Here is a 20,572-nt window from a genome sequence, read left to right on the forward strand (position 1 = left end):
GGGCCAGTGGGCCGATGAATGGCAGATGGAGTTTAATTTAGATAAATGTGAGGTGATGCATTTTGGTAGATCGAATCGGGCCAGGACCTACTCCGTTAATGGTAGGGCGTTGGGGAGAGTTATAGAACAAAGAGATCTAGGAGTACAGGTTCATAGCTCCTTGAAAGTGGAGTCACAGGTGGATAGGGTGGTGAAGAAGGCATTCGGCATGCTTGGTTTCATTGGTCAGAACAGTGAATACAGGAGTTGGGATGTCTTGTTGAAGTTGTACAGGACATTAGTAAGGCCACACTTGGAATACTGTGTACAGTTCTGGTCACCCTATTATAGAAAGGATATTATTAAACTAGAAAGAGTGCAGAAAAGATTTACTAGGATGCTACCGGGACTTGATGGTTTGACTTACAGGGAGAGGTTAGATAGACTGGGACTTTTTTCCCTGGAGAGTAGGAGGTTAAGGGGTGATCTTATAGAAGTCTATAAAATAATGAGGGGCATAGATAAGGTAGATAGTCAAAATCTTTTCCCAAAGGTAGGGGAGTCTATAACGAGGGGACATAGATTTAAGGTGAGAGGGGAGAGATACAAAAGGGTCCAGAGGGGCAATTTTTTCACTCAAAGGGTGGTGAGTGTCTGGAACGAGCTGCCAGAGGCAGTAGTAGAGGCGGGTACAATTTTGTCTTTTAAAAAGCATTTGGACAGTTACATGGGTAAGATGGGTATAGAGGGATATGGGCCAAGTGCAGGCAATTGGGACTAGCTTAGTGGTATAAACTGGGCGACATGGACATGTTGGGCCGAAGGGCCTGTTTCCATGTTGTAACTTCTATGATTCTATGATTCTATGAACACACTTCATTATTAATGCACAAATCGGCCAGCAACTTGTAGCAAGCAAGAGATAACCCGCGAAATGCAAATCACCACAAGCTGCTGGCCGATTTGCTTCGCGAAAACGGCATCTTGCCCTTAACCTCCCAGTGATTTTCATGAAGTTGCTGCATTTGCACATTAATTGCCCATTAGACGCACCACAAAAGGTTAAGTCTAGTAATTAACAGTGTAAGTACCATAATTGTTAATGACTGCCAATCACCCTCTCTTGCCCAGAAAGTAAACAATTCTAAGTGTGGAGTCCCATTCCTTCATGTTGTAAATTGTTTTAGGGAATTTTAAAAGTTTACATTTTTTTTCTTACTTTTCCTTTATCTCTTTTTTCTCTCTCTCTTAATCCAATCTTTCCCTCTCTTTATTTCTCTTTCTGTACCTGATTTGACATTAAATTCAAACACTAATTCACCCTCATTCTCAGTCCTTCCTCTGTTTATTTCTTAATCCTTAAATCTCATTGGTTAAAGAGATCCCCTGTTGGTCCTGTTGTTCACCAAGGTCCCAGATGCCCTGTTTCTCTCGCTGCACCATTATCAGCTCGCACTTCCAGCAACTTTGTTGGCAAAAAATTTTTAAACTTAATGAACAAACAAGTCTAGCTAATGGGGCACGCTGCGAGATGCCCTGCTCCAGCAAAATCTGGCCCATGATTTTCTTCCCAAATTTTCTACTTACTTTTTAGTTGGTCGTATTGCCTTTTGTGGTGTAGGTTTGCTTTCTGGCAAATTAATGCCTGTAAAGAAAAGCATGAAATGTCATAAAACGAAGATTAAGGTATCACTTTTAATGGTGATTTTCACTAATCCCCTAACATTCCTTACATTTGTTAAAAACTGGACCTCAAATGAGCAATCTTCAGTTGCCTCCTACCTTTGGTTCTCTGGTTTGCATAGGTATAAGAGCTGCGCACTGAGCTCCAGAAGGAATATATTCTATTCTAACCGTTCTCCTTATAATGAGAAACCATGGATTGGGATCAAACACCACAGTGCAGGGCACCATTCAGATGAAAAGAGAAGACAAAGTAAATCAAGGAGTAGTGATTAAATACGCATGGGGTCAGTTTTGAGTGCCCTCGCCTGGTGTTAAATGGGGCGGTAACAGCCTCAAAATGGGGCCAGTAGCCCTACCGCTCCATTAACACTGGTGATGCAGCCGGCTCCGTTTACAAAGGGGCTTACTGCTGGGCGTCCAAAACGCCCGCCTCTTTTAATATGGAAATCGAGGGCCTATAGGAATTTGAAATTGGCAATAAAAACTGTCTTAGTAGACTCAACACTCATCATGTCCAACCAATGCAAAGCAGCAACCAACAGAGCCAATAGCATACTGAACTACATAGCCAAAACAGCAGGATATAAATCAGAGGCCCTTGTGATGAAACTTTACAATGTTCTGCTCAGACTACAGTTTGAGTACTGTGTCCAGTTCTGGTCACATAAGGAGATATTAGGACAGGTGACCAAAAGCTTGGTCAAAGACATCGATTTTAAGGAGCATCTTAAAGAAGGAGAGAGAGGTAGAGAGGCGGAGAGGTTTAGGGAGGGAATTCCAGAGCTTAGGCAGCTGAAGGCACAGCCACCAATGGTGGATCGATGAAAATCGGGGATGCCAGAATTGGAGGAGCAGTCAATTTATTTGCGTTCATTTGGAATTCAAACTCTTCAACTTACCATTCAGAACTTTCAATTCCTTGTTATAATTATTTACGAACATCTCCTTGTTTTCTGGAAGCATCCATTCATCCACCAGATTCTCATCGATTTTAAAGCCATTACTCAAACTCCTAAGTAGGCTAGACTTTGTGTGAGCTATTAACAGGAACAAACAGTTATACTATCATGTTACTGTTACAATTCCAAAATATTCATTTATATCCAAGACAATTAAATAATTTTTGAATTGCTCTAATCTAATTATAAGTACAAAGTTATGGTTCTTTAAAACTAACTCCTGTGTGCTATTTTTGCACAAAACAGAATGCACTTCCAATACAAAGTAACAAGTACAACTCCCCACTGTGCAGTCACTTCATTTCAAAAGTGGTACTGGTATGATAACAGCAATGTAATTTAACATTAAAAATATAAATAAATGGAAATTAAATAGTTGAATGAATACCAGAGAAAATAGCCTGGAAATGTTACAATGTGTGTTACAATGCAGTAACATTAGGAATGTAAACAGTTCCCAACCTAGTTTTCACATGCTGCCAAATTGCTGTTTGGAGGAAGTGGCTTGTGGATGCCACAGCACTGAAGACACATATTAGGCTTGTTAGGGTACATATTACTGGAATATTAGATATTTAAATGCAATCCATATGGCTGATTTTCCATTCTGGTGCATCAGGAATGCAACTAAAGCAGAGGAAGCAGGAAACTTGGAGTGGAGTCCTAGCATCAATATGAGTATGACAAGGCTTTTATTGTACATTTCATCTTGATCATGTGCCCTACTGAGGCTAGCGTATGCAAGCGATATAGTAAAAGGTCTGTATCAAGACTTGGCATGGTCGACCAGTAATTGTGAAACAGGTTGAGAGGCGACACTTTGCCATGTGCCATCCATTTTATGCATGGTACTGTTGGTTAGTATCATCTTGCATTTTAAGGCAATGAATTATCCCACCTTTATTGGAAGGGGAAAGGAAAAGTCCAAGAATGGCCAAAGCATGCAACATCCTTGTGTCAAGTACCTACAGAAGCTAAGTGCAGATAAAACACGGTTGATGCTTCAACCAGAATGATAACTAAACATACCACTGGGATCTTGAAGCAGCACCCCAGACATCCCAACCTATCAGGGGTATCATAGGAGTGTCCCCCTCCCCAGGGTTCCAATTCATTGTTCCTGTTGCAGAACTTTGCTTTGCAAAGAGACTTCACCAAAGAACAATCAGGCATCGACATCTTATTTGTACCAGTGGGTCTGCTGTACCAATTGCTTTTGGTAATAGGAGCCTCTAGGGGTACTAATCCTCTGTCAAATTGAGGTATGTTCACCTCTGCCTGTAGATGTGGTTGTACAGGTACTGGTAGGTAGGCAGGGAATACCTCTGGAGCAGCCTGGACTGTCTGGCATCCCTCTGCTGGTCCTCCTGTTCCCCTGAAAAGAGCTGATAGGATGATTCCCATTGGGAAATCATTGCTAGCAACAATGATGCTGGTGGCAAAAAAAGACGCAGCGCAACAAGTGGCACGGTAAAACTGCAATGTAAACATCTGCCCTGGTCTCTTGTGTGGTATTGCTGGGGGTAAATAGCTGTTTAGTGCTTTTAATAGACGCTGGCCCTTGTTACTGAACCTGCTGCTCAGGTATTCTAACATATAATTTTTCACCATTCAAGAAAACAGTACTGGCCCAGGATTTGCTGGAGCGGGGTACCTCACGGCGTGCCCTGTTAGTGAGACTTGTTTTAAATTTTAAATTTTATATTTTTAAAATCTCCAACAACAATTCACAACCTGAAAGAATGAGATTCCATATTTTAATTGTTCACTTTCTGGGCAAGAAAGGTTGATGGCAGTCATTAACAGTTATCACGTCGTTAAAAGGGTACTCACGCTGTTAATTACTAGGCTTAACTTTCTGTGGCGAGTTTAATGGGCAATTAACGTGCAAATGCAGAAATTTCATGTAAATCGTGGGAGGTTAAGGGCGAGATACCGTTTTCGCGAAGCTAACAGCAGGGCAGCGCAAATCGGCCAGCAAAATGTGGCGATTTGCAATTCACAGGGTATCTCTTCCTCGCCACAAGTTGCTGGCTGAGTTGCACATTAATAATGGTGTGCGTCGTTCACGCACCATTATTTTTTCAGCAAATTCTGGACCATAATCCCAAATTAAAAACGCACTTAATAAAGCTCTAAAAGTTTAAGTAACGTTACTTAACCCTTGAATAGGGCTCCAACAACAAATTCAGGCTAACGTACCTTGTATTATTAATTACATTTCAACAATAGTCAAGATTCAAATGTCCAGATTTCTCTTTGTAATGAAAATTCTTTCAATATGATAATAATTCAGAAAGCTAGGACATTGATGTCTGAAATGAATGTCCTAGATTTCCTTGCAGAGCTAATTTCTCACTTGTTTGTAGCTCCAGGTTTGCACAACAGAAAGTCTCAGTGATGTGATACCATTAAGACATCTAAAAACAGCAATCTTTTGCTTTGCTTTTTCTCTATAATGCCACACCTCCTAATATATCAAACACAAAAATGCAATTAATTTCCCAAATCTATTGGTCTTATAAGTCACAATGGAAATTAATACTGCAAAATCACTGAATGACAGAACTGTGGCTAGTGTCTCATACCTGCATGCAGGACTTTCTTCCTTTGGAGCTCCTTTGATTTGTTGGCAATATTCACACTGTAGACATGGTATCTGTCCCTGTGGTTTCTGTGTGTGGCAGGAGTCCAATCCAGAGCTGATTTGGATCTTACAAGGGCCTTAGAATCTAAAGAATGTACCTGAGCTGTATTGTCACTCCAAGTTGGACGCCTGATTAGAACGTCAGCAGCGATACTGCACAAGTGAAAACAGAGCAGTTTTTAAAAAATCTGTTTTCTGTCTTTTGTAAAATAGTGTGAACGGATCATTTTATTTGTCATTATGAACATTTATCAATGTAATACTGTGTATTAGCTCAAGTAAAACAAGGAACCGTCAGGTGCAGTTTGGATCTGAAACCCAAACTTGTTCTTTTTACAATTACTATTTACCTCAGCAACATGCCTGCAGTTTACAATCCTGTGTGAATGCTGCGTAATGCTGGATTAAGATTTGCTTGAAATCAGTCGCTTTATGACTTGGATTCTACAAATGTTTGTATATAATTCAAAAAACAACTATTCAACCCATGCTATTCTGAGGATTTTCAAGATTGATAATTCAGTATCTTCAATAAAGGACTCACAAAACAGGTACACAGGAAGAAAGATGAAAGAACTTGCATTCACATAGTGCCTTTCACAATCTCAGGACGTCCCAAAGTGTTTTACAGTAGTTTTTGAATTATAATCATTGTTGTAATGCAGGGAAACATGGCAGCCAATTTGGCACAGCAAGTTCCCACAAACAGAAATGAGATAAATGACCAAATAATCTGTTTCAGTGATGTTTGTTGAGGGGTAAATATTGGCCAGGATACCGGGAGAACTCCCGTGCTCTTCTTTGAAAAGTGGTGTGGGATCTTTTCTATCCACCCAAGGGAACCTCAGTTTAATGTCTCATCCAAAAGACGGTATCTCCGACAATGTAGCACTCCCTCAGTACTGCACTGAAGTGTCAGCCTAGATTATGTACTAAAGTCTTTGGAGTGGGGCTTGAACTCACAACCTTCTGACTCAGAGGCAAGAGTGCTACCAAATGAGGCATGGCTGGCACCAGCTTCAGTGGAAAGGAAAATCAGGTGGGGTGTGCAAGATCGGCCGATCCAATAATGCCTGTTTTACACCCCCGCTGAAGTTGAACGTTCCACCCAATGATTTGTATCTTTTGTTCAGTTCACTGATTATCAGTGCCCTGTTTTTTTGGATGGGTTGTGTTCTTCCACAACACACTCCGCACTCCTTCCCATTCATAAATACTTCAGTTTAGAAATGGAAATGGTGTTAAAACATCCTACAATAGAGCAGCAAGGATGCAGTGTGTTGGAGCTTTAGTATGTGATGCCGCACAGTTCTGGTCTGCAGATTCAATGCCATCCTTGCTTAGTCCTGATCTCAGCTCTTTACCATTGAGACATGCCAAGTAGAGAACACACAAGTGTCATATTACTTATTGCACTTCATCACTAATGGATTTGTATATCAAGAACTCCCTCCAGTGGTTATGATATTTTAAAAGATCTTAGTGCTTCCAACAAATGAGTGACTATTAACCTTAATTTACTTATACGTTATTAAAATTCTTAGACCTGCATCCACTGCCTATCTACAAAATCATACTTCTGTCAAGTTTTTCACACTTTTGTATCAACTTTTTACCATTGTATGTTGACATATTTAATGGGTTTTGCTTATGTAAACTTGTCACGCTGTAATCATACCATATAGCCATGGCATAACGCTGTGGAGCAAAATTTCTATACTTTCTTTTCGAGGTCTGACACCATTTTGCTTTTCTTTCTAAGTTTCTTCCTGAAACAAGATAAATTTAAAACCTAAGCTAAGGCAATTTACAAGCTAATTTTAAACTTTTAGTTTTTAGATATTATTATGTTAATATTTTTGTGCTTTCTCTTCCTACCGCCTCAAGCTTTTTAACAGCAATATCGTCGATGCCATTGTGCCTTCTCCTCCTCTTTAGTCAGATGCTTTTCAAAACCCAGGGCCCATTCTTGGCTGCCAGTGATCCCCCACTCGGCCATTCTTGCCTGCAGCTGCTGCCCCCATCCCACTGTCTTTCAGCACACTTCAGCCTATATCTTTCCAGCCAGATGTCCAAAGTAGAGTCCTGCAGATAAGGGAGACTTAATGGAGCCCTGAAGAGGAACAGGTTCAACAGCCTGGCAAGAGAATCATAGAAAGGTTACAGCATGGAAGGAGGCCATTTGGCTCATCGAGTCCATGCCCGCTCTATGCAAGAGCAATTCAGCTAGTCCCACTCCCCCGCCCCATCCCCATAGCCCTGCAAATTTTTTCCTTTCAAGTACTTATCCAGTTCCCTTTTGAAGGCCATGATTGAATCTGCCTCCACCACCCCCTCAGGCAGTGCATTCCAGATCCTAACCACTCGCTGTGCAAAAAGGTTTTTCCTCATGTCGCCTTTGGCTCTTTTGTCAATCACCTTAAATCTATGTCCTCTGGTTTTTGACCCTTCTGCCAATGGGAACAGTTTTTCTGTACCTACTCTGTCTAGGCCCTTCATGATTTTGAATACCTCTACCAAATCTCCTCACAACCGTCTGTGTTCCAAGGGATAAATTGGTTATCCAACCGCTAACAGACTTTGAAGGACAGGAACCCATTTTGATAGTCAAAGGGCATTTAATATTTAATGCACTGGTAAAATGATGAAAATACAAAAGTCCAAGATCAGCAAAATGAACGTACTTGTTCTTTGTTCCTGTTTCATCACTGTTATAATACCAGTCCAGCATTACACATTCTGCATAGAGCTTTTCTACCCTCTCCAAATCTTTTTTTCCCTGCTCAATTTCTTTCTTCAAAAGGCAGATATCTTCACTCTGAAGAATTCAAATTAATTCAGTTAGTCAAAACAAGGACCACTGTTGGCTGAAGAAAATTCAGCTTCATTATGAAATGAAGAGATTGGATTTAAATAACCACTTTGAATTGCCATTAGTTACAATTAAACACAAAAAGTACCTATTTGAATAACAATCCTAGTGATTAAAAACATGATTTATCCCATTCTCCTTCACATTTACTTGTGTATGATAATTAGTCTATTTGCATTTTTTTTCTACAGACAGTTCTTAAAAGAAAATAACAATCATAATAAAATAACTCAGGTGTTTTAGGGAGCAAGTGCTGCATCATTAAACTCAAATCTTTTAAAATTTTGAATACATAGATGCAAATGAGTTACCAACGTAGATCACTTGCTACCCTATTAACATGTTGAATTCACAGTAGAGAGGTGGCAGCATAAAGAAAAGCAAACCAGAGCAGATAATAAACTGTACACTTTAAAAATGTTATAATGAAGATGAGAGCTGGCAAGCAGATCTTTGTGGATCTGAGTCTCAAGACTGCTTGCTGCTGCCTCTATTAAGCTTGAACGATGAATCCTCACATTAGAGTGGAACACTATAACTCAAGAGGAAGGTTCTTCACTGCTTGCTTTCCCTGCCACAAGTGCTGTGAATTACAAACTGATGGTAACAGTCCATGCTACAGACTGTTCCAACCAGCTTGACTGAAGTAAGATGCATGAAAACAATAAACTCCCACAAAAAAAAGGGAAAAGGGGATATAAAAGAAGGTGGGTTTTATGTTTTTGGGTTCTATACTAGATATGCTACTTGGGTTCTGCATAACCTACAACTCTTGAAAGCAGACCTGCCTGTGACTGGTGTACCAAATATCGAGATAAATGATAGCCTAACAACTGAATATAGAACCCTTGCCACTGTACACTGGATTACTAGAATGAATCATGTGTCGTCATTTGAGGTAGATTGAATATACATTCTATGAGACCAAAGCTCAGGCTATAAAACACAGAACAGGTAATTGAACAGTATTCAGTGCATAAAGGTATTAAGCTGATATTATAACCCTAACCACCCCCCCCGCCCCACCCAGATGCTAAACAGATACAACGGCCCGATATTACCGTGAGGCAGGTTGACAGCGGGGGGTCGAATGGGCACGTGGGTAACCCACCCAGTAAAATCGGTGGGTTCACCACGCGATCGCGAGTAAATTGAAGCCACTTACCTTGGCTTCCGGGTTTCCCATTGGAAACCTGCACAGCGGACAGACTGCTCACCCGCATCACAGGCTGTCAGCTGGAGGAGCCCTATTTAAAGGGGCAGTCCTCCAATGCTGCTCCTGCAGCAAACAGTCAAAATTACTGCATGGAGCAGCCCAGGGGAAAGGCTGCTCCCAGGTTTAATGATGCCTCACTCCAGGTCTTACTGGATGGGGTGAGGATGAGGAGAGAGATCTTCTACCCAGCGGATGGGAGGAAGCCTCTGCCACCAAGAAGGCCTGGCTCGTGGTGGCAGAGGAGGTCAGCAGTACCACCAACATATCCGGCACCTGGATACAGTGCAGGAAGCGCTTCAATGACCTAACTAAGTCAGCCAAAGTAAGTACACTTACTTTTTTTTTTATATTCGTTCACGGGATGTGGGCGTCGCTGGCGAGGCCGGCATTTATTCCCCATCCCTAACTGCCCTCGAGAAGGTGGTGGTGAGCCGCCTTCTTGAACCGATGCAGTCCGTGTGGTGACGGTTCTCCCACAGTGCTGTTAGGGAGTTCCAGGATTTTGACCCAGCGACAATGAAGGAACGCCGATATATTTCCAAGTCGGGATGGTGTGTGACTTGGAGGGGAACGTGCAGGTGGTGTTGTTCCCATGTGCCTGCTGCTCTTGTCCTTCTAGGTGGTAGAGGTCGCGGGTTTGGGAGGTGCTGTCGAAGAAGCCTTGGCAAGTTGCTGCAGTGCATCCTGTGGATGGTACACACTGCAGCCACAATGCGCCGGTGGTGAAGGGAGTGAATGTTTAGGATGGTGGATGGGGTGCCAATCAAGCGGGCTGCTTTATCTTGGATGGTGTCGAGCTTCTTGAGTGTTGTTGGAGCTGCATTCATCCAAGCAAGTGGAGAGTATTCCATCGCACTCCTGACTTGTGCCTTGTAGATGGTGGAAAGGCTTTGGGGAGTCAGGAGGTGTGTCACTCGCCGCAGAATACCCAGCCTCTGACCTGCTCTCGAAGCCACAGTATTTATATGGCTGGTCCAGTTAAGTTTCTGGTCAATGGTGACCCCCAGGATGTTGATGGTGGGGAATTCGGCGATGGTAATGCTGTTGAATGTCAAGGGGAGGTGGTTGGACTCTCTCTTGTTGGAGATGGTCATTGCCTGGCACTTATCTGGCGCGAATGTTACTTGCCACTTATGAGCCCAAGCCTGGATGTTGTCCAGGTCTTGCTGTATGTGGGCTCAGACTGCTTCATTATTTGAGGGGTTGCGAATGGAACTGAACACTGTGCAGTCATCAGCGAACATCCCCATTTCTGACCTTATGATGGAGGGAAGGTCATTGATGAAGCAGCTGAAGATGGTTGGGCCGAGGACACTGCCCTGAGGAACTCCTGCAGCAATGTCCTGGGGCTGAGATGATTAGCCTCCAACAACCACTACCATCTTCCTTTGTGCTAGGTATGACTCCAGCCACTGGAGAGTTTTCCCCCTGATTCCCATTGACTTCAATTTTACTAGGGCTCCTTGGTGCCACACTCGGTCAAATGCTGCCTTCATGTCAAGGGCAGTCACTCTCACCTCACCTCTGGAATTCAGCTCTTTTGTCCATGTTTGGACCAAGGTTGTAATGAGGTCTGGAGCTGAGTGGTCCAGGCGGAACCCAAATTGAGCATCGGTGAGCAGGTTATTGGTGAGTAAGTGCCGCTTGATAGCACTGTCGACGACACCTTCCATCACTTTGCTGATGATTGAGAGTAGACTGATGGGGCGGTAATTGGCCGGATTGGATTTGTCCTGCTTTTTGTGGACAGGACATACCTGGGCAATTTTCCACATTGTCAGGTAGATGCCAGTGTTGTAGCTGTACTGGAACAGCTTGGCTAGAGGCGCAGCTAGTTCTGGAGCACAAGTCTTCAGCACTACAGCCGGGATGTTGTCGGGGCCCATAGCCTTTCCTGTATCCAGTGCACTCAGCCGTTTCTTGATATCACGTGGAGTGAATCGAATTGGCCGAAGACTGGCTTCCGTGACGGTGGGGATATCGGGAGGAGGCCGAGATGGATCATCCACTCGGCACTTCTGGCTGAAGATGGTTGCAAACGCTTCAGCCTTGTCCTTTGCACTCACGTGCTGGACTCCGCCATCATTGAAGATGGGGATGTTTACAGAGCCTCCTCCTCCCGTTAGTTGTTTAATTGTCCACCACCATTCACGACTGGATGTGGCAGGACTGCAGAGCTTTGATCTGATCCGCTGGTTGTGGAATCGCTTAGCTCTGTCTATAGCATGTTGCTTCCGCTGTTTAGCATGCATGTAGTCCTGAGTTGTAGCTTCACCAGGTTGGTACCTCATTTTTAGGTACGCCTGGTGCTGCTCCTGGCATGCTCTTCTACACTCCTCATTGAACCAGGGTTGATCCCCAGGCTTGTTGGTAATGGTAGAGTGAGGAATATGCCGGGCCATGAGGTTACAGATTGTGCTGGAATACAATTCTGCTGCTGCTGATGGCCCACAGCGCCTCATGAATGCCCAGTTTTGAGCTGCTAGATCTGTTCTGAATCTATCCCATTTAGCACGGTGGTAGTGCCACACAACACGTTGGATGGTGTCCTCAGTGCGAAGACGGGACTTCATCTCCACGAGGACTGTGCGGTGGTCACTCCTACCAATACTGTCATGGACAGATGCATTTGCGACAGGTAGATTGGTGAGGACGAGGTCAAGTAAGTTTTTCCCTCGTGTTGGTTCGCTCACCACCTGCCGCAGGCCCAGTCTAGCAGCTATGTCCTTCAGGACTCGGCCAGCTCAGTCAGTAGTGGTGCTACCGAGCCACTCTTGGTGATGGACATTGAAGTCCCCCACCCAGAGTACATTCTGTGCCCTTGCTACCCTCAGTGCTTCCTCCAAGTGGTGTTCAACATGGAGGAGGACTGATTTATCAGCTGAGGGAGGGCAGTAGTTGGTAATCAGCAGGAGGTTTCCTTGCCCATGTTTGACCTGATGCCATGAGATTTCATGGGGTCCAGAGTGAATGTTGAGGACTCCCAGGGCCACTCCCTCCTGACTGTATATCACTGTACCGCCACCTCTGGTGGGTCTGTCCTGACGGTGGGACAGGACATCCCCAGGGATGGTGATGGAAGAGTCTGGAACGTTGGCTGAAAGGTATGATTCTGTGACTATGGCTATGTCAGGCTGTTGCTTGACTAGTCTGTGGGACAGCTCTCCCAATTTTGGCACAAGTCCCCAGATGTTAGTGAGGAGGACCTTGCAGGGTCGACTGGGCTTGGTTTGCCGTTGTCGTATCCGGTGCCTAGTGGTCCGATGCCGGGTGGTCCCTCCGGTTTTATTCTTATTATGACTTTTCGTAGCGAGATTTTACAACTGTGTGGCTTGCTAGGCCATTTCAGAGGGCAATTAAGAATCAACCACATTGCTGTGGGTCTGGAGTCACATTTAGGCCAGACCGGGTAAGGACGGCAGGTTTCCTTCCCTAAAGGACATTAGTGAACCAGATGGGTTTTTACGACAATCCGGTAGTTTCATGGCCACCATTACTGATACTGGTATTTTAATCCCAGATTTTTATTTAATTAATTGAATTTAATTAATTGAATTTAAATCCGCCAGCTGCCGTGGCGGGATTTGAACTCATGACTCTGGATTTTCGTCCAGGCCTCTGGATTACTAGTTCAGTAACATAACCACTATGCTACCGTACCCTACATTCTCCTATACTCCGTCTTCCACATCACTGCCCCCACCCCACAATCCTTCTGCACTGCCAACACTACTCTATCACATCACTCCTCACACCCACTCAAACCTCATCCTCAACTTACCTGCACTTACTCACCTCCCCAGTACTCATCCCACCACTACCACTCAACCCAATCCTCATACAATTTCATGGCTCTGTCTCAAACTCGCCCTCTGATGCATCTCTTTCACGGTCACCCTCACCCAACCTGCCATTACCTCTGCTGCAGCCACAGGGGGTGCATCATGTATGAGTAGTAGGAAGCGTAAGGTAAAGGTTTTGTGGGCACAAAGGGGATGCACAAGGGTATTTGACGGTTTGTCATGTTTTTTATTTATATTTGATTTTGGTTCAACTCACATTAAATATTATATTGTCACCACCACTGCCACGTCTTGGCCATTGTTGACTGGCTTTTGCAATAAATCCCTTTCGTGAGATTCTCCGTGAACACCCACACTTGATGCCACCCATTGGGTCACCCTACAGTGAGTGTATGTGTAGTTGCATGACTATTTTGTGCAGGTGCCTGTGGCGCAGCACTGCGTTGTGGAGCTCCACGTGGCGGAGGTGGACGGCGTGCCTGGCGAGGCTGGCGATGTTTCTCATCCTCGGATGAAGTGATGAATGCAGCTATGGCGCCCCCCATCCTGAGTTTGAGGGGGTCCGCAAAGTAGGTAAATGTGTTTGCACAGCAGAATTTAGGGTATAAATTAAGAATTTTGAGTGGAAAGACAAAGGTTTTGCAGACAATAAATGAGGTATTCCCCCCCAACTGTCAAAAAATCCTTTGCATCTCCCACTGGCTGCTGACTGAAACACTTCTGCTCCAACAGGGAGTGTTTCCCACAGCACGGAAAACACGCTGAGGATCCATGAAAATTGCACCCTTGCCAAAATCTCCTGTCAATGAGGTCTGTCAAGTACCTCAACTAGGTAAGTAAGTATTTACATTGTCACCCTGCCGGCTTTAAGTGCTGGTGGGAGTCCCGCATGCGGGAGCTGCGTGCGCACCCGAACGCGTCACTGGGGAACCCAGGAGTGGGCGGGTTGGAGCCGGGCTCTGGACCCGCTCCGGGATTCCCCGATTTTACGAGCCATCCCGCCCGTGACGCACCCGCTCGGCCATCCTAAAATCGACCCCAACATGTCTGAAGTGCACTGCACCTGTGTAGGCCTCTGTATGTCTCAATTCGGTGGGCCAGATCATTTATATGGCCCTGTTGCAACTCCAGAACGAGCCCTCCCCTCTAGCCGGACATAACGCCTAGAAGCAAGGCAGGAAAGTCACTTACTTCTGCAGGCTAAACGGAGACCCTCCCAGTAGCCGAAGTGCCTGCCATGTTCCTGTCCAGTGTACATTCTCTAGCACAAGGCTCTAACTTCATAATTGCAAATAGGTTTGAGTATTGTATTTTATTATAAAGTGGGTAAAATGCATTTAGAAGATTTGCTATTTCAGTTTTTAACTTATGAACTTATATTTCTATTCATTCCAATGGCTGAAATACAGTTTGTTTTACAACACGGAAAGCAGATTGGGACCGCGCAAATTTATAAATTATAATTATTTCACATTCATTGTTAATGCAATATTTTTCAGAATACTCAAAAATCAACCAAAATTTGCATCACAGAAAAAGTTCTAGCATTGGCTTATGGGAAGTATTAACCATCCAGCACAAACAAGTGATGTAGAGGCCACAAATATCATAATAAAAATCATGTCTGTTGTGACCATTATCTATGTTGTCATTGTCATTTGTATCATGGCTGTTAAGTCCATCAATTATTTTGTTCCTCATTGGTGAAGTGTTCATGCCTCTGTGTTTTTCCCCTTTCTAATTGGCTACCCCTGTCCTTGCTCACTCATAATGAATAATTGTATTCCTCACATATTACGACACGTCAGGGGAACTGGGTGCTGCAGTGAGTTGGACTTTGGATTTTCACCTCTGGGATTCAGGTTCAAATTCAACCTAGAATGTTAGGGTAAAAGTCTCTTCTTTCTGCTGAAAGTAAAAGAATAAGAGTGTGCAGTCTCAAGATTGTTCCCAGTGGGCATGGATGTACAGCACAATACTGGTACCAACTGGCAATCTAACACAGTGAGGCTGTAGGATGGCTAGTGTGGAAAATGGAAAATGTGCCACACTTCTGAGGTTGGTGCTGAGGCACATTGTTGGGGCAGAGCAGAGGGAGCTTTACTCTACATCTGGTCATGCTATACCTGACCCGGGAGTGCTTGACGCTGAAACTAGAACAGTTCCGTTCCCCAGCAATTTTCTCCACCTGCCCACCCAGAGGTGAGCTCCCAAAAGATTGTGCTTATAGTGCTGGGAGCCTGCCATGAACATTGGACAGAATCTTGCTGAAAAATCACGGCATGTTAACGATGTTCGTCATTATTAATGCGCAAGTCGCCCAGCAAGTTCAGGGGATTAAGAGGTACACCATAAGTTGCGAATCTCCAGAACTTACTGGTCGATTTACTCCATTAGCTTCGCACATATGACATCTTGCCCTTAGCACCCCCTCCACCCCTGTTATTTATAAGAACTTGCTGGATCTGCATTTTAATTGTCCATTACACTCGCCGCAGAAAGTTAGGGCTGGTGATTAAGAGCGTATATACCCTTTTAACGATGTGATCATTGTTAATGCAATGCCAATCAACCTCTCTGGCCCAGAAAGGGAACAATTTAAAGTGTTCAATCTCATTTCTGCATGTAGTAAATTCTTCTTAGAGATTTAAAAGATTTCAAATTTCAAATTTTTTCTTACTTTTCCTTTCTGTTTCTTTTCTTTCCTCTCTCTTAATCAATATTTCTTTCCCTATCTTTATTTCTCTTTCTGTACCTGATTTGACTCTAATTCACCCTCCCTTCTGAGTCCTTCCTCTTTCTTTCTCAATCCTTACATCTCATTGGTTAAGGAGATACACTGTTGGCCCATTGCCCTTGCCATGTTCACACTTCCAGCAAGTTACAGTGCAAAAAAATGTTGTGCAAGTACAAGCGAGATGCCCCGCTCTGGCAAGATTTGGCCCATTATAATTTCCTTGACCCCAGGAAATTCTCCACGGTCCCACCATCGGGGAAAATCCATCACCTGATATGTTATAGAGTTAGACAGGTCAATCTTTGCAAACCAAGAAAAAGCACAATACAGAATAGACAGTATATCACACTCATGACTTTGCCTTTGCTCTTGCCCCACTTCAGACAACGGACCTCAGAACTATGTGATATGATACTCATTACAAAAAAACTTTAGTTACTGTTGTGTTTGATGCTTTCGACATAGAATTTCTTAGGGATTTGAAATATTTTCCTTCATTTCCAGTGTGGAAACTTACTTACCACAAATGGGGGAGGATTATTGGTCTCCCTCACATCACTGTTATAGGAATGGAACCGTCCACCTGTCTTCTCAGAAAGCTCATAAAGAAACTTGTTGGCTTCAACATCATCACAGTTAAATGCAATGGAATGAATAGGGACAAGGCGGATGAGCTGCACCTGAGCAAAAATGGTTTTCGGAGGCTGTTTTGGATAATAATATATAAAACATTATTAACCCTTAATTTAAATGATCTGTCAAAAAATATTAGTATTTCCTTAATATGCGAGCCCTCTGTTCGAGCTCGAAGAAAGTCTATGTCCTCGATTTTAACCCCCTCTCCCCGACGGGCGGGAGAGGATCTGTTGGGGGGGGGGGGTTAAAATATCAATACCAGGCAACCCGACCCCATTCCTGCCCTTTAAATTTTAAAGTGCAGAAATCAGGCCACAATCGAGGCTCCCGCAAAAGGCAGGCAGGGGCCTAATTAACATACCAATGTTGCAACCTGATGATATCTTCGGTGCCGCGACTTAAATTCAACACTGAGGGGGACACCAGACTGTGGGATTCCTGGCAGCTGATCCGAGGCGGGAAATACCAACTCCCCAAGGTAAGTGGCTCTTTTAGCACTCCTTGTGGGCCAGGAGGGGCCCCTCAAGGATGCCTTCGGCCTCCCCCAGCCCTCCTGATCGCGAGCCGCCCCTCCCAATCACCAGCCTCTCCCCCGCTCCTAATCGTCAGCCTCCCCACAGCCCTCCCGGTAGTCAGCCTCCCCCCAGCCCTCCCGATCATGGCCCGGAGCCCGGGTCCCTGGTTTCCGTGTGGGTGGGGGCCCAACAATATACCAATGAAGCCCTGCCATTGAGATGGGTAGGGCCTCCACATCCCTGGCCTTGCCAGGTTCTCCAGCTGATTGAGGCCTCCCCCCGCACCCCCCCTGGCTCCATGTTAATGTCAGGGCCATAGGCATTTTAGTTAGCATGCCATTCTCTGGATTTCAGCAATAGTCCACGTAACTGTTAACTGAACAAGCACATATAACAGTTTGGATGTTAAATGTCACATTGTTTTGTAAAGATAAGACAGGGCAGGAATGGTACACAGATGATCAATGTCACTCTATGGCTGAGTTGTTAATCTCAACTTCTTCCCTAGGGACTGCACCTTGACATGGTGGGAAAGCTTATCTGCTCCTATGACCCTGAGAGCTATGATCCAGGCCTTTTTCACAGTTCTTTCCCGTTTATCTTGATTCTCTCCAGAACAAACATCCCATTGCCTTTTGAACCATTTTATTCTGTCTGCTTCAAAGGCCTGCCCTGGCAACTTTTTCACAACTCTATTATGCTTTAGGTGAAAAGAGCTCCACCTCACTTGCCTTCTTATTCCTAACTTCTTCGGGCCCGAAATTCCAGGTATCTACCTCAGCCACAAGTATAACAGAGCAGGACTCCTGACTGCCCATGGACATTACCATAGATCCCATCTCAAATCACAAGGATGTCAGTTAAATACTCGGGGCGGGCAGCCTACATCTGTCCAGGTGCAACAGAAGTATCCATCCCAGCAGCTAGCAAGAAAAATGGAGAGGTGCCGTGCCAGGAAGAGTCAAAGAGATAAGGGTGGCAATATTTTTTTAAATGCCCCTAATGTTTAGAAAGGTAATCAAAGCCCTCTGGAATCAATTACCTTTTCTGGCAGAATTTTCTGTAGTCTTAGTAAGGCCCAGTACAGGACACAGATCGGCTCTGAGCTGATGTAGGTCCTGCTGGGCTTGTTGAAAGGCGTACTGGACAGAATTCCCAGGGGTGCCCAGGTATCCCCACATGGACAGGCCCCCATAACAGGACCTGGGGGGAGGGCAGGCAGAAGACTTACTCATTAGAGGGCACAATGCTAAAAGGAGTACAGAAACAGAGAGATCTGGGGATATATGTGCACAAATCGTTGAAAATGACGGCAGGTTGAGAAAGCGGTCAAAAAAGCATAAGGGATCCTGGGCTTTATAAATAGAGGCATAGTGTACAAAAATATGGAAGTCATGATGAACCTTCATAAAACACTGGTTCGACCACAACTGGAGTATTGTGTCCAGTTCTGGGCACCGCACTTTAGGGAAGAATGTGAAGGCCTTAGAGAGGGTACAGAACAGATTTACTAGAATGATTCCAGGGATGAGGGACTTCAGTTATGTGGATAGACTGGAGAAGCTGGGGTTGTTCTCTTTGGAACAGAGAAGGGTGAGAGGAGGTTTGATAGAGGTATTTAAAATCATAAAGGTCTAGATAGAATAGATAGGGAGAAACTGTTCCCATTGGCAGAAGGGTCAAGAACTAGAGGACATAGATTTAATGTGATTGGCAAAAGAATCAAAGGTGACATGAGGAAAACCTTTTTTACACAGCGAGTGGTTAGGATCTGGAATGCACTGCCTGAGGGGGTGGTGGAGGCAGATTCTATCGTGGCCTTCAAAAGGGAACTGGATATGTACTTGAAAGGAAAAAATTTGCAGGGCTGCGGGGATAGGGTGAGGGAGTGGGACTAGCTGGATTCGTCTTGCATAGAGCCGGCATGAACTCGATGGGCCGAATGGCCTCCTTCCGTACTGTAACCGTTCTATGATTCCCCTCTCCTCCACCCAGAGAGGAATTTGGGCCAGAAATAAGACAGGGCTGGATTCATGTTCCAGCCCTCGGCGGGCGCGCTGCCCATTCTATCCCCTCCTTGGTCACAATGTGGTTTCCTAATTTTTAATTCATGCTCCCAGTATTTGAATCCTTCACTACAGTGAACAATCTGTCTGGATGGATTTTGTCAATCCTCTTTATATTATTAAAAATTTCAACTTCAAGTGTCGTCTTTTTCACAGACAACAACAAATTACATTTATATAGCACGTTATAACTCCCTATATCTGAATTTTATGACAACCTGCCACTAACTGCTTCTGTGCACATAAGAACATAAGAACATAAGAAATTGGAGCAGGAGTAGGCCAATCGGCCCCTCGAGCCTGCTCCGCCATTCAATAAGATCATGGCTGATCTGATCCCAACCACAAATCTAAAGAACACAAGAAGTCGGAGCAGGACCCGGCCACATAGCCCCTGGGCCCTCTCCGCCACCCACAGGGCATTGACCGATCCGAACTCAGCTTCATGTCCAATTTCCTGCCCGCTCCCCATAACCCCTAATTCCCTTTACTTCTAGGAAACTGTCTATTTCTGTTTTAAATTTATCTAATGATGTAGCTTCCACAGCTTCCTGGGGCAGCATATTCCACAGACCGACCACCCTCTGTGTGAAGAAGTTTCTCCTCATCTCAGTTTTGAAAGAGCAGCCCCTTATTCTAAGATTATGCCCCCTAGTTCTAGTTTCACCCATCTTTGGGAACATCCTTACTGCATCCACCCGATCAAGACCCTTCACAATCTTATATGTTTCAATAAGATCGCCTCTCATTCTTCTGAACTCCAATGAGTAGAGTCCCAATCTACTCAACCTCTCCTCATATGTGCGCCCCCTCATCCCCGGGATTAACCGAGTGAACCTTCTTTGTACTGCCTCGAGAGCAAGTATGTCTTTTCTTAAGTATGGAGACCAAAACTGTATGCAGTATTCCAGGTGCGGTCTCACCAATACCTTATATAACTGCAGCAATACCTCCTTGTTTTTATATTCTATCCCCCTAGCAATAAAAGCCAACACATCTACATAAAGCCATGAAACAGATAATGCCTTTCTGGAATAATATTCAAACCACAAATAGTATAATCAAAGCTCAGAACTTCAAAACTCATGAGGACCAGCAGGTCATTTCTCATCAGTGACTTGTCTTACTGAATATAAAGGAGCTTCAGCTGTGACTCCAAGCACAGTTTGGTGTCATGAGAGGCTTGTAATAACAGAGTTTGCAGTTGTGAGGTGACAGTGACACCTTCAGAATTTATTTAACAAACATTATGTTGTTTTCTACACACAGCACTATACCTGATCAGGCCTTCCGTCAGTAAGGAGGTAGACAGCTTGAGTGCCAGCATCAGCAAGAGCAAGTCGTATAGCTCCCAGTGTATTTGTGGAACCCCCAACCTGTATAAAAATATAGCGTTGCTCAATCTGAACTTCTCAAAAATGAATCTAAATTGGACAATACCACCCATACATTGAAG

General features: G+C 44.3%; 1 protein-coding gene across 1 annotated transcript in view; it reads right to left on the reverse strand.

Moving 5' to 3' along the window:
• Positions 1 to 20,572, reverse strand: part of LOC137322767 (von Willebrand factor A domain-containing protein 3B-like) — a 207,923-nt gene that overhangs the window by 143,029 nt on the left and 44,322 nt on the right. Inside the window, exons 12-17 of the mRNA XM_067985798.1 lie at positions 20,394 to 20,492; positions 16,421 to 16,603; positions 7,956 to 8,089; positions 5,213 to 5,424; positions 2,565 to 2,702; positions 1,567 to 1,624 (exon numbers count right to left, since the gene is read on the reverse strand). Coding sequence (XP_067841899.1) covers positions 1,567 to 1,624; positions 2,565 to 2,702; positions 5,213 to 5,424; positions 7,956 to 8,089; positions 16,421 to 16,603; positions 20,394 to 20,492 — 824 coding nt within the window. The remainder of the gene's footprint in view (positions 1 to 1,566; positions 1,625 to 2,564; positions 2,703 to 5,212; positions 5,425 to 7,955; positions 8,090 to 16,420; positions 16,604 to 20,393; positions 20,493 to 20,572) is intronic.

Source organism: Heptranchias perlo, chromosome 6 (assembly GCF_035084215.1).
Source record: "Heptranchias perlo isolate sHepPer1 chromosome 6, sHepPer1.hap1, whole genome shotgun sequence".
Lineage (NCBI taxonomy): Eukaryota > Metazoa > Chordata > Chondrichthyes > Hexanchiformes > Hexanchidae > Heptranchias > Heptranchias perlo.